Source organism: Ipomoea nil, unplaced genomic scaffold, assembly GCF_001879475.1.
Source record: "Ipomoea nil cultivar Tokyo-kokei standard unplaced genomic scaffold, Asagao_1.1 scaffold1310, whole genome shotgun sequence".
NCBI lineage: Eukaryota > Viridiplantae > Streptophyta > Magnoliopsida > Solanales > Convolvulaceae > Ipomoea > Ipomoea nil.
In genome coordinates, this window is record NW_017617738.1 from 488290 (window position 1) to 500322 (window position 12033).

Here is a 12033-nt window from a genome sequence, read left to right on the forward strand (position 1 = left end):
AACTATTAGAGAAGCCTGAATAGAATGTGTTTTATGTTCAATGGAAATTATAGTTTCTTATTATTGCGAAAGTATACAGAGTATGATATGTTATGAAGAGTGCTATTGCACAGATATTGCCGGAATGCCGGCACCGTTACTGCATGTGGCATATCATGACCAAAGTGAGCGAGAAATCAGGGGTTGAATTATCAAAAGATCAGACTTTCCGAACCCAGCTTAACAACATTGTGTGGAATGAGACCATTGGCATTAGTGATTTTGAAACGCAATGGCAGTCGTTAATGGAAAAGTACAACTTAACGGGGCGTCGATAGTTCACCAAGTTATACACAGAACGGGCGTTTTGGATTCCATCTTATTTTTTAGATTTACCCATGAGCGGTGTGCTACGTACCACATCGCATTCAGAATCAGAGAACAACGCGTACGGTAAAAGCACACGCCCACATTGTAGCCTAGTCGAGTTTTATGTGCAATACGAGAGCGTCCTGGAAACGCAACGGCACAAACAATGCAAACTAAATGCTGAGAGTGAGGGGTCATTGCCTGAGTTCAAAACTCCTTTAGCATTGGAGCGACACATTGCGCAGGTATTCACCCTAACAGTGTTTTATGAGCTCCAGCTAGAGATTGAGGCTGCATGTTTTTATTGTAAGGTTGTGGGGATCCGTGCAGATGGTGAGTGCATCCGTTACGACATTAAAGGGGAGTACAACGTTGTCCACACTGTTGAATATATGCCTTCTTTGACTATTGCGTCATGCAGCTGCAAGTTGTTTGAAAGATTGGGGTTAGTTTGCCGGCATATGTTTCTTGTGTTCAAAGATGCTGAAATGGCGAGCTTGCCGGCGCGGTACATTGCAGCACGCTGGTGTAAGCAGGAAGGACTAGCTAATTGGTGTGCTCAATGTTCTTACTGCCCCCCTCTAGAATCTGGGCCTAACCGGTTGTGGACTGAGATACACAGGTGCACTGCGATGGTTGGAAGCAATACAGTGCGCCAAACGCGGATGCTTCAAGTAATAGAGGAACTGAGAGACGAGTTTTTGAGCGACGGTATGAGCGTTAACCCCCCAAAGAGCAAAGGTGTAGCCATCGCGGCACTTTGTGGTGTGGAGCCGCCGACGTCCATTACCATTAAACCTCCAGCTCAAGCAAAAAACAAAGGGACCTGCAAGCGAATTAAAAGCCAACGGGAGTTAGCCATTGAGAGGAGTGGCAAGGCCTGCAGAAAGTGCGGGGTGTGTGGCGAGTACGCGCATCATAACGCTCGCAGCTGTCCGTTGAAGAGATCAGTGCACCCGGACGGTCCATTATATTAGTTTTATATTTTTTTCGTCCTTAGTTATTATTAAAGACATTGGAGTTGTAGTTAACTTTATTTATCGTACGTTTCAATCCTTCGTATTTGGTTATTAATAAGAACACTGGAGTGTTTGTCCATTCCATTAGCTCATTTTGGTGATGATAATTGCCCATGCGCTGGATGGTATTTTTTTTTATTGACTACATGTATTTATCACTCATTCATGGATATTAATATGGTATTTTTTTATTGACTACATGTATTTATCACTCATTCCTGGATATTAATATAGACATCGCAGTTCATGGGTATATGTATTTGAGTTGGCTGTTGGTTAGTGTATTTGAGTTCATGACCCACCATTAATTTTATGCATATAGTTCTGGCTGTTGGTTAGTGTTTTTATGGCACGTTATACGCGCAGGTTTGTGGTGCATTTCAACCGAGAAAGAGCTCTTAACTATATGACATTGTCGTTCCACGTAAGAGACACACCATGGTCTGGAGTTGTGGTACATGTTGTGCACCGCAGTGTGTTTGTTTTTTTTTATTCCCCCATCGAGGTCGATTAACTATATGCCACTACTGCTGGCATTATCCCATTTATGCATATATAATTTTTTAGTGTGCTACCCAACACAACATGGTGTGGAGTTTTGGTGCATCTAAGTTGTGGTATGGTGGTGCATTTGGCAATACGATGCCGATTTTGCGTGACATACTATACATACTATATTACTGTTGGCATTAACCCATTTATGCATATAATTTATTAATATGCTACCCAACTAAACAGTCTTGTTCGGGACCTATTGCACTTTGACAGAAGCTGTGCACAAAATCAAACAAAACTAAACAATCAAAATTAGATTGCCTTCCTACACTATATTAACGACATCATATTCCCCCCACTACCTCATACCCGTCGTACACTGTGGTGCCCCTTTTAAGAGTTGTTCGGTCCTATCGCGATCATATTCCCCTGCTCGTGTGCGGATATTGTCGATGTTGTCATTGACCGTACATAGCAAGATGTTGTGCAGAAATCTCGTCCGCATATTTTCAATGACCGCGGGATCTCCCGTCCCCAGCCCACACTGCCAATATCTGGGATCTTGACCAACAAAATCTTCCATGTGCCTCATTGTGTACACCCCAGAGTCACCGTTGATAGGGTTGTCAGACCATGCCAACTTCATCCTCTCGGGCTGCATGTTTCTCAATCGTAGAGCTCGAACAGTGTGCTGCTTAGTATCTAGGTACACGGCGAGTAGGTCCCTCTGCAATCAGACATAAGATAAGAGGGTGTGCGAGTATACATAACCAATAGCATTCAGTGTCAAGAGTGCGTGGTGTTTACCAATTCATCTGGTGCTGTACCGTACGCCTCCATATCCATGCTGGTCGTTGGTGAGCTGTCGATGATGACAAACCCGTTGTGCTTAAAACTTATACACATTACATAGAACCGTGGTTTGTGGAATATGGGGAAGAAATACTGCACAACACAAATTATATTCAGACGGTTCGTTCTTCATTTATCCCGTACGCCGCCGCCCGTGTTGTTCTTTTTTTTTTTTTTTTTGTTTTCCGTACACAATGCAACTGCCCTACCCACATGGCATGAAAAAATGGATATCGGATAACCAAGAGTAGGTGCCGGTGTTTTGGATGTTTGTGCACCATTATATTTAGTGATGATGATGGTGAGATAGGTAAAAAGCTAGCTTATATTATGCCTTAGCTAGTATACATAGTGGAAGATTCTGTTTACCACATGTGAGAACATGATAATAGAGAGGTTTGTGTCCATGGCTAATTTGTTTGCACTGTAAGCCGCCATGCAAAACTGTGCCCAAAGTCAGAGCCTTCATATACATTTTTTTTTTTGTCTTTTACCACTTTGGTTAGTGGTACTGTTGTATAATTTCCTCAATTATATTATGAATCCACTTGCCAAGTGTACTGTTGTATTATTAGCTACACAAAGTTCAATGTTATGATTAAGAATGATAATGAATAGTTAAATTAAAATTCTGTTATAATGAATATTCTAATTAGGGAAATCCTATTTGGAATAAGATGTAATACGTTGCATACAAGTAAGATGCATTCTATTAGGAACGGCAGTTCAAATATAGAGGATGTCATAAATGAAAAGGACACAAAAAAATGCAGTCTAGGAACCCAGAAAGTGCAGGAAGAAGAGGATTTCAATATTCTCACATATTTTGTATCACAACTTTGTGATCCTAGCTTGAAACCTTCATCCTCAGATGTAGGAGTTATACTGATTTCTTGTGATTCAGGGAATACACCCCATGTTCTGCCAGAAATTATTTGCAGTTTAAGTGTGTAGGAGTTATACTGATTTCTTGTGATTCAGGGAATACACCCCATGTTCTGCCAGAAATTATTTGCAGTTTAAGTGCAGCAAGAATGTGTTAAAAAAGTTAAGTGAGTAGATAGTTAACATGCATTAATTAGTTGCCTACTGTGTTCACATATTTATTACTGGGCGGTATGCATATTTTCCAGCATAATCATATTTTCCTTTTTTGTAGATGTCGGGGGGCAAGAGAGTGCAGGCACGGGTGGGTATACGAGCATACCCGTCAAATATTGGTGGCCCGCTGTGGACAGTGCAATTACCCCGGCTATCGGTTACCGTTTCAAAACTCTAGCAGAAGGGGTGTATTTCTATATCAACTACGCTAGGACATGTGGCTTCTCTGTGCCGCATGGCACCCTAAAACGAGGTCGTGACGGCCAACTAACCTCGCGTTATTTGTTATGCAGCCGAGAAGGCGTTAAAGGTGGTGGTCAAAATCCGCCAAAACCCGTGGTGGGTGGCAGTGGTGGTTCGATCACTCAACGCAGGAAACGGGTATCTAACAGGGTTAACTGCAATGCTCGGATCTGCATCATAAAGGACAAAGGCGTGGGGTTCATCGTTAGCATTTTTGTTCCCGAACACACGCACCGCATGTGCTCTGAACCTTCGAAGCTATTTATGCGAATCAATCGTAAACTAGATGTGGCCCAGCAAGCGTTCCTTACAAATTGTGTTAAAGCTAACGTGGGTGGGTCTAAAGGCTTCCGGTTATACAAGGAATCCGTGGGGTCGTATGCCAACGTTGGTGCAACAGACACGGAGTTCCATAATTTCAAACGTGACCTCCAATCATACATCCACGACAAGGACGGAGAGATGATCATTGCAAAATTTAAACAAAGATGTGACATCTGTGAGAACTTTTTCTTTGATCACTATCTCGATGAAGAAAACCATCTTGCGCGTGTTTTTTGGGCTGACCACACCGGGCGTCAAAGTTTTATGAGTTTTGGTGATGTGATATCCTTCGATGCCACGTATGGTACGAACAGGTATGTAAATGTTAACACATTCATTGTGTTGATTCTGCGTAGTGCATTGTACACTAAACATACCGGTGCAAACACGTTCATTGCAGTAGTATTTGTTGTTGTTGTTGTTGTTCTATTATTATTATTACTATTATTATTATTATTATTATTATTATTTTATTTTTATTATTATTATTCCCATTCCCCAGTGCACCTGTTTTTCCTATGTTTTCTTTCTTGGATGATCATTCACCCATCTATGTTCAGTAAAGAGCATGCTAATCATACTTAATTGTAGTGCTAACTCATTACCATTGGTGTTAAGTGCATTGTAGTCATGTTGAATTTTATTGGTTATTTAATATTAATAGTATGGTGTTGGAATACCCCACTAGTGTTATTTTGTGGTAATTTAATAGTGTTCATGCTAACTACCCCGTGGACTCTTCGTGCTGTAGGTACAGTTTGGTGTTCGTACCTTTTACCGGGGTAGACCACCATAAACGTTGCATCACATTCGCTTGCGGGTTGCTAACTCGAGAAGACACTGAGTCATACGTATGGGTTCTCGAGAGATTTAAAGCTGCAATGGGAAAGAGCCCGTTGTGTGTCGTAACTGATCAAGACCCGGCTATGAAGAGTGCTATTGCACAGATATTGCCGGAGTGCCGGCACCGTTACTGCATGTGGCATATCATGACCAAAGTGAGCGAGAAATCAGGGGTTGAATTATCAAAAGATCAGACTTTCCGAACCCAGCTTAACAACATTGTGTGGAATGAGACCATTGGCATTAGTGATTTTGAAACGCAATGGCAGTCGTTAATGGAAAAGTACAACTTAACGGGGCGTCGATGGTTCATCAAGTTATACACAGAACGGGCGTTTTGGATTCCATCTTATTTTTTAGATTTACCCATGAGCGGTGTGCTACGTACCACATCGCATTCAAAATCAGAGAACAACGCGTACGGTAAAAGCACACGCCCACGTTGTAGCCTAGTCGAGTTTTATGTGCAATACGAGAGCGTCCTGGAAACGCAACGGCACAAACAATGCAAACTAAATGCTGAGAGTGAGGGGTCATTGCCTGAGTTCAAAACTCCTTTAGCATTGGAGCGACACATTGCGCAGGTATTCACCCTAACAGTGTTTTATGAGCTCCAGCTAGAGATTGAGGCTGCATGTTTTTATTGTAAGGTTGTGGGGATCCGTGCAGATGGTGAGTGCATCCGTTACGACATTAAAGGGGAGTACAACGTTGTCCACACTGTTGAATATATGCCATCTTTGACTATTGCGTCATGCAGCTGCAAATTGTTTGAAAGATTGGGGTTAGTTTGCCGGCATATGTTTCTTGTGTTCAAAGATGCTGAAATGGCGAGCTTGCCGGCGCGGTACATTGCAGCACGCTGGTGTAAGCAGGAAGGACTAGCTAATTGGTGTGCTCAATGTTCTTACTGCCCCCCTCTAGAATCTGGGCCTAACCGGTTGTGGACTGAGATACACAGGTGCACTGCGATGGTTGGAAGCAATACAGTGCGCCAAACGCGGATGCTTCAAGTAATAGAGGAACTGAGAGACGAGTTTTTGAGCGACGGTATGAGCGTTAACCCCCCAAAGAGCAAAGGTGTAGCCATCGCGGCACTTTGTGGTGTGGAGCCGCCGACGTCCATTACCATTAAACCTCCAGCTCAAGCAAAAAACAAAGGGACCTGCAAGCGAATTAAAAGCCAACGGGAGTTAACCATTGAGAGGAGTGGCAAGGCCTGCAGAAAGTGCGGGGTGTGTGGCGAGTACGCGCATCATAACGCTCGCAGCTGTCCGTTGAAGAGATCAGTGCACCCGGACGGTCCATTATATTAGTTTTATATTTTTTTCGTCCTTAGTTATTATTAAAGACATTGGAGTTGTAGTTAACTTTATTTATCGTACGTTTCAATCCTTCGTATTTGGTTATTAATAAGAACACTGGAGTGTTTGTCCATTCCATTAGCTCATTTTGGTGATGATAATTGCCCATGCGCTGGATGGTATTTTTTTTTATTGACTACATGTATTTATCACTCATTCATGGATATTAATATGGTATTTTTTTATTGACTACATGTATTTATCACTCATTCCTGGATATTAATATAGACATCGCAGTTCATGGGTATATGTATTTGAGTTGGCTGTTGGTTAGTGTATTTGAGTTCATGACCCACCATTAATTTTATGCATATAGTTCTGGCTGTTGGTTAGTGTTTTTATGGCACGTTATACGCGCAGGTTTGTGGTGCATTTCAACCGAGAAAGAGCTCTTAACTATATGACATTGTCGTTCCACGTAAGAGACACACCATGGTCTGGAGTTGTGGTACATGTTGTGCACCGCAGTGTGTTTGTTTTTTTTTATTCCCCCATCGAGGTCGATTAACTATATGCCACTACTGCTGGCATTATCCCATTTATGCATATATAATTTTTTAGTGTGCTACCCAACACAACATGGTGTGGAGTTTTGGTGCATCTAAGTTGTGGTATGGTGGTGCATTTGGCAATACGATGCCGATTTTGCGTGACATACTATACATACTATATTACTGTTGGCATTAACCCATTTATGCATATAATTTATTAATATGCTACCCAACTAAACAGTCTTGTTCGGGACCTATTGCACTTTGACAGAAGCTGTGCACAAAATCAAACAAAACTAAACAATCAAAATTAGATTGCCTTCCTACACTATATTAACGACATCATATTCCCCCCACTACCTCATACCCGTCGTACACTGTGGTGCCCCTTTTAAGAGTTGTTCGGTCCTATCGCGATCATATTCCCCTGCTCGTGTGCGGATATTGTCGATGTTGTCATTGACCGTACATAGCAAGATGTTGTGCAGAAATCTCGTCCGCATATTTTCAATGACCGCGGGATCTCCCGGCCCCAGCCCACACTGCCAATATCTGGGATCTTGACCAACAAAATCTTCCATGTGCCTCATTGTGTACACCCCAGAGTCACCGTTGATAGGGTTGTCAGACCATGCCAACTTCATCCTCTCGTGCTGCATGTTTCTCAATCGTAGAGCTCGAACAGTGTGCTGCTTAGTATCTAGGTACACGGCGAGTAGGTCCCTCTGCAATCAGACATAAGATAAGAGGGTGTGCGAGTATACATAACCAATAGCATTCAGTGTCAAGAGTGCGTGGTGTTTACCAATTCATCTGGTGCTGTACCGTACGCCTCCATATCCATGCTGGTCGTTGGTGAGCTGTCGATGATGACAAACCCGTTGTGCTTAAAACTTATACACATTACATAGAACCGTGGTTTGTGGAATATGGGGAAGAAATACTGCACAACACAAATTATATTCAGAAGGTTCGTTCTTCATTTATCCCGTACGCCGCCGCCCGTGTTGTTCTTTTTTTTTTTTTTTTGTTTTCCGTACACAATGCAACTGCCCTACCCACATGGCATGAAAAAATGGATATCGGATAACCAAGAGTAGGTGCCGGTGTTTTGGATGTTTGTGCACCATTATATTTAGTGATGATGATGGTGAGATAGGTAAAAAGCTAGCTTATATTATGCCTTAGCTAGTATACATAGTGGAAGATTCTGTTTACCACATGTGAGAACATGATAATAGAGAGGTTTGTGTCCATGGCTAATTTGTTTGCACTGTAAGCCGCCATGCAAAACTGTGCCCAAAGTCAGAGCCTTCATATACATTTTTTTTTTTGTCTTTTACCACTTTGGTTAGTGGTACTGTTGTATAATTTCCTCAATTATATTATGAATCCACTTGCCAAGTGTACTGTTGTATTATTAGCTACACAAAGTTCAATGTTATGATTAAGAATGATAATGAATAGTTAAATTAAAATTCTGTTATAATGAATATTCTAATTAGGGAAATCCTATTTGGAATAAGATGTAATACGTTGCATACAAGTAAGATGCATTCTATTAGGAACGGCAGTTCAAATATAGAGGATGTCATAAATGAAAAGGACACAAAAAAATGCAGTCTAGGAACCCAGAAAGTGCAGGAAGAAGAGGATTTCAATATTCTCACATATTTTGTATCACAACTTTGTGATCCTAGCTTGAAACCTTCATCCTCAGATGTAGGAGTTATACTGATTTCTTGTGATTCAGGGAATACACCCCATGTTCTGCCAGAAATTATTTGCAGTTTAAGTGTGTAGGAGTTATACTGATTTCTTGTGATTCAGGGAATACACCCCATGTTCTGCCAGAAATTATTTGCAGTTTAAGTGCAGCAAGAATGTGTTAAAAAAGTTAAGTGAGTAGATAGTTAACATGCATTAATTAGTTGCCTACTGTGTTCACATATTTATTACTGGGCGGTATGCATATTTTCCAGCATAATCATATTTTCCTTTTTTGTAGATGTCGGGGGGCAAGAGAGTGCAGGCACGGGTGGGTATACGAGCATACCCGTCAAATATTGGTGGCCCGCTGTGGACAGTGCAATTACCCCGGCTATCGGTTACCGTTTCAAAACTCTAGCAGAAGGGGTGTATTTCTATATCAACTACGCTAGGACATGTGGCTTCTCTGTGCCGCATGGCACCCTAAAACGAGGTCGTGACGGCCAACTAACCTCGCGTTATTTGTTATGCAGCCGAGAAGGCGTTAAAGGTGGTGGTCAAAATCCGCCAAAACCCGTGGTGGGTGGCAGTGGTGGTTCGATCACTCAACGCAGGAAACGGGTATCTAACAGGGTTAACTGCAATGCTCGGATCTGCATCATAAAGGACAAAGGCGTGGGGTTCATCGTTAGCATTTTTGTTCCCGAACACACGCACCGCATGTGCTCTGAACCTTCGAAGCTATTTATGCGAATCAATCGTAAACTAGATGTGGCCCAGCAAGCGTTCCTTACAAATTGTGTTAAAGCTAACGTGGGTGGGTCTAAAGGCTTCCGGTTATACAAGGAATCCGTGGGGTCGTATGCCAACGTTGGTGCAACAGACACGGAGTTCCATAATTTCAAACGTGACCTCCAATCATACATCCACGACAAGGACGGAGAGATGATCATTGCAAAATTTAAACAAAGATGTGACATCTGTGAGAACTTTTTCTTTGATCACTATCTCGATGAAGAAAACCATCTTGCGCGTGTTTTTTGGGCTGACCACACCAGGCGTCAAAGTTTTATGAGTTTTGGTGATGTGATATCCTTCGATGCCACGTATGGTACGAACAGGTATGTAAATGTTAACACGTTCATTGTGTTGATTCTGCGTAGTGCATTGTACACTAAACATACCGGTGCAAACACGTTCATTGCAGTAGTATTTGTTGTTGTTGTTGTTGTTCTATTATTATTATTACTATTATTATTATTATTATTATTATTATTTTATTTTTATTATTATTATTCCCATTCCCCAGTGCACCTGTTTTTCCTATGTTTTCTTTCTTGGATGATCATTCACCCATCTATGTTCAGTAAAGAGCATGCTAATCATACTTAATTGTAGTGCTAACTCATTACCATTGGTGTTAAGTGCATTGTAGTCATGTTGAATTTTATTGGTTATTTAATATTAATAGTATGGTGTTGGAATACCCCACTAGTGTTATTTTGTGGTAATTTAATAGTGTTCATGCTAACTACCCCGTGGACTCTTCGTGCTGTAGGTACAGTTTGGTGTTCGTACCTTTTACCGGGGTAGACCACCATAAACGTTGCATCACATTCGCTTGCGGGTTGCTAACTCGAGAAGACACTGAGTCATACGTATGGGTTCTCGAGAGATTTAAAGCTGCAATGGGAAAGAGCCCGTTGTGTGTCGTAACTGATCAAGACCCGGCTATGAAGAGTGCTATTGCACAGATATTGCCGGAGTGCCGGCACCGTTACTGCATGTGGCATATCATGACCAAAGTGAGCGAGAAATCAGGGGTTGAATTATCAAAAGATCAGACTTTCCGAACCCAGCTTAACAACATTGTGTGGAATGAGACCATTGGCATTAGTGATTTTGAAACGCAATGGCAGTCGTTAATGGAAAAGTACAACTTAACGGGGCGTCGATGGTTCATCAAGTTATACACAGAACGGGCGTTTTGGATTCCATCTTATTTTTTAGATTTACCCATGAGCGGTGTGCTACGTACCACATCGCATTCAGAATCAGAGAACAACGCGTACGGTAAAAGCACACGCCCACATTGTAGCCTAGTCGAGTTTTATGTGCAATACGAGAGCGTCCTGGAAACGCAACGGCACAAACAATGCAAACTAAATGCTGAGAGTGAGGGGTCATTGCCTGAGTTCAAAACTCCTTTAGCATTGGAGCGACACATTGCGCAGGTATTCACCCTAACAGTGTTTTATGAGCTCCAGCTAGAGATTGAGGCTGCATGTTTTTATTGTAAGGTTGTGGGGATCCGTGCAGATGGTGAGTGCATCCGTTACGACATTAAAGGGGAGTACAACGTTATCCACACTGTTGAATATATGCCATCTTTGACTATTGCGTCATGCAGCTGCAAATTGTTTGAAAGATTGGGGTTAGTTTGCCGGCATATGTTTCTTGTGTTCAAAGATGCTGAAATGGCAAGCTTGCCGGCGCGGTACATTGCAGCACGCTGGTGTAAGCAGGAAGGACTAGCTAATTGGTGTGCTCAATGTTCTTACTGCCCCCCTCTAGAATCTGGGCCTAACCGGTTGTGGACTGAGATTCACAGGTGCACTGCGATGGTTGGAAGCAATACAGTGCGCCAAACGCGGATGCTTCAAGTAATAGAGGAACTGAGAGACGAGTTTTTGAGCGACGGTATGAGCGTTAACCCCCCAAAGGGCAAAGGTGTAGCCATCGCGGCACTTTGTGGTGTGGAGCCGCCGACGTCCATTACCATTAAACCTCCAGCTCAAGCAAAAAACAAAGGGACCGGCAAGCGAATTAAAAGCCAACGGGAGTTAGCCATTGAGAGGAGTGGCAAGGCCTGCAGAAAGTGCGGGGTGTGTGGCGAGTACGCGCATCATAACGCTCGCAGCTGTCCGTTGAAGAGATCAGTGCACCCGGACGGTCCATTATATTAGTTTTATATTTTTTTCGTCCTTAGTTATTATTAAAGACATTGGAGTTGTAGTTAACTTTATTTATCGTACGTTTCAATCCTTCGTATTTGGTTATTAATAAGAATACTGGAGTGTTTGTCCATTCCATTAGGTCATTTTGGTGATGATAATTGCCCATGCGCTGGATGGTATTTTTTTTATTGACTACATGTATTTATCACTCATTCATGGATATTAATATGGTATTTTTTTATTGACTACATGTATTTATCACTCATTCTTGGATATTAATATAGAC

At 42.1% G+C, this 12033-nt stretch overlaps 3 protein-coding genes across 3 annotated transcripts; all 3 read left to right on the forward strand.

Annotated features, from left to right (window-relative positions):
• The first annotated feature begins 377 nt into the window (after positions 1-377).
• Positions 378-1325, forward strand: LOC109185052 (protein FAR1-RELATED SEQUENCE 9-like). The gene has a single exon (XM_019335049.1). The coding sequence runs from the start codon at positions 378-380 to the stop codon at positions 1323-1325; it is 948 nt and encodes a 315-aa protein (XP_019190594.1).
• Positions 1326-3416: 2091 nt separating this feature from the next.
• On the forward strand, positions 3417-6541 carry LOC109185053 (protein FAR1-RELATED SEQUENCE 5-like). The gene is made up of 3 exons (XM_019335051.1): positions 3417-3660; positions 3874-4696; positions 5134-6541. The coding sequence occupies exons 1-3, from the start codon at positions 3417-3419 to the stop codon at positions 6539-6541; spliced, it is 2475 nt and encodes an 824-aa protein (XP_019190596.1).
• A 2090-nt stretch (positions 6542-8631) lies between these two features.
• Positions 8632-11756, forward strand: LOC109185054 (protein FAR1-RELATED SEQUENCE 5-like). Its single transcript, XM_019335052.1, has 3 exons — positions 8632-8875; positions 9089-9911; positions 10349-11756. The coding sequence occupies exons 1-3, from the start codon at positions 8632-8634 to the stop codon at positions 11754-11756; spliced, it is 2475 nt and encodes an 824-aa protein (XP_019190597.1).
• Positions 11757-12033: the final 277 nt, after the last annotated feature.

Excerpts from the sequence above, each read along its gene's own strand:
- LOC109185053 (XM_019335051.1), top strand. The coding sequence starts at position 3,417 with ATGCATTCTATTAGGAACGGCAGTTCAAATATAGAGGATGTCATAAAT. Across the intron at positions 3,661-3,873 it reads AGAAATTATTTGCAGTTTAA|ATGTCGGGGGGCAAGAGAGT; the intron begins GTGTGTAGGAGT and ends CCTTTTTTGTAG. Across the intron at positions 4,697-5,133 it reads GCCACGTATGGTACGAACAG|GTACAGTTTGGTGTTCGTAC; the intron begins GTATGTAAATGT and ends TTCGTGCTGTAG.
- LOC109185052 (XM_019335049.1), top strand. The coding sequence starts at position 378 with ATGAGCGGTGTGCTACGTACCACATCGCATTCAGAATCAGAGAACAAC.
- LOC109185054 (XM_019335052.1), top strand. The coding sequence starts at position 8,632 with ATGCATTCTATTAGGAACGGCAGTTCAAATATAGAGGATGTCATAAAT. Across the intron at positions 8,876-9,088 it reads AGAAATTATTTGCAGTTTAA|ATGTCGGGGGGCAAGAGAGT; the intron begins GTGTGTAGGAGT and ends CCTTTTTTGTAG. Across the intron at positions 9,912-10,348 it reads GCCACGTATGGTACGAACAG|GTACAGTTTGGTGTTCGTAC; the intron begins GTATGTAAATGT and ends TTCGTGCTGTAG.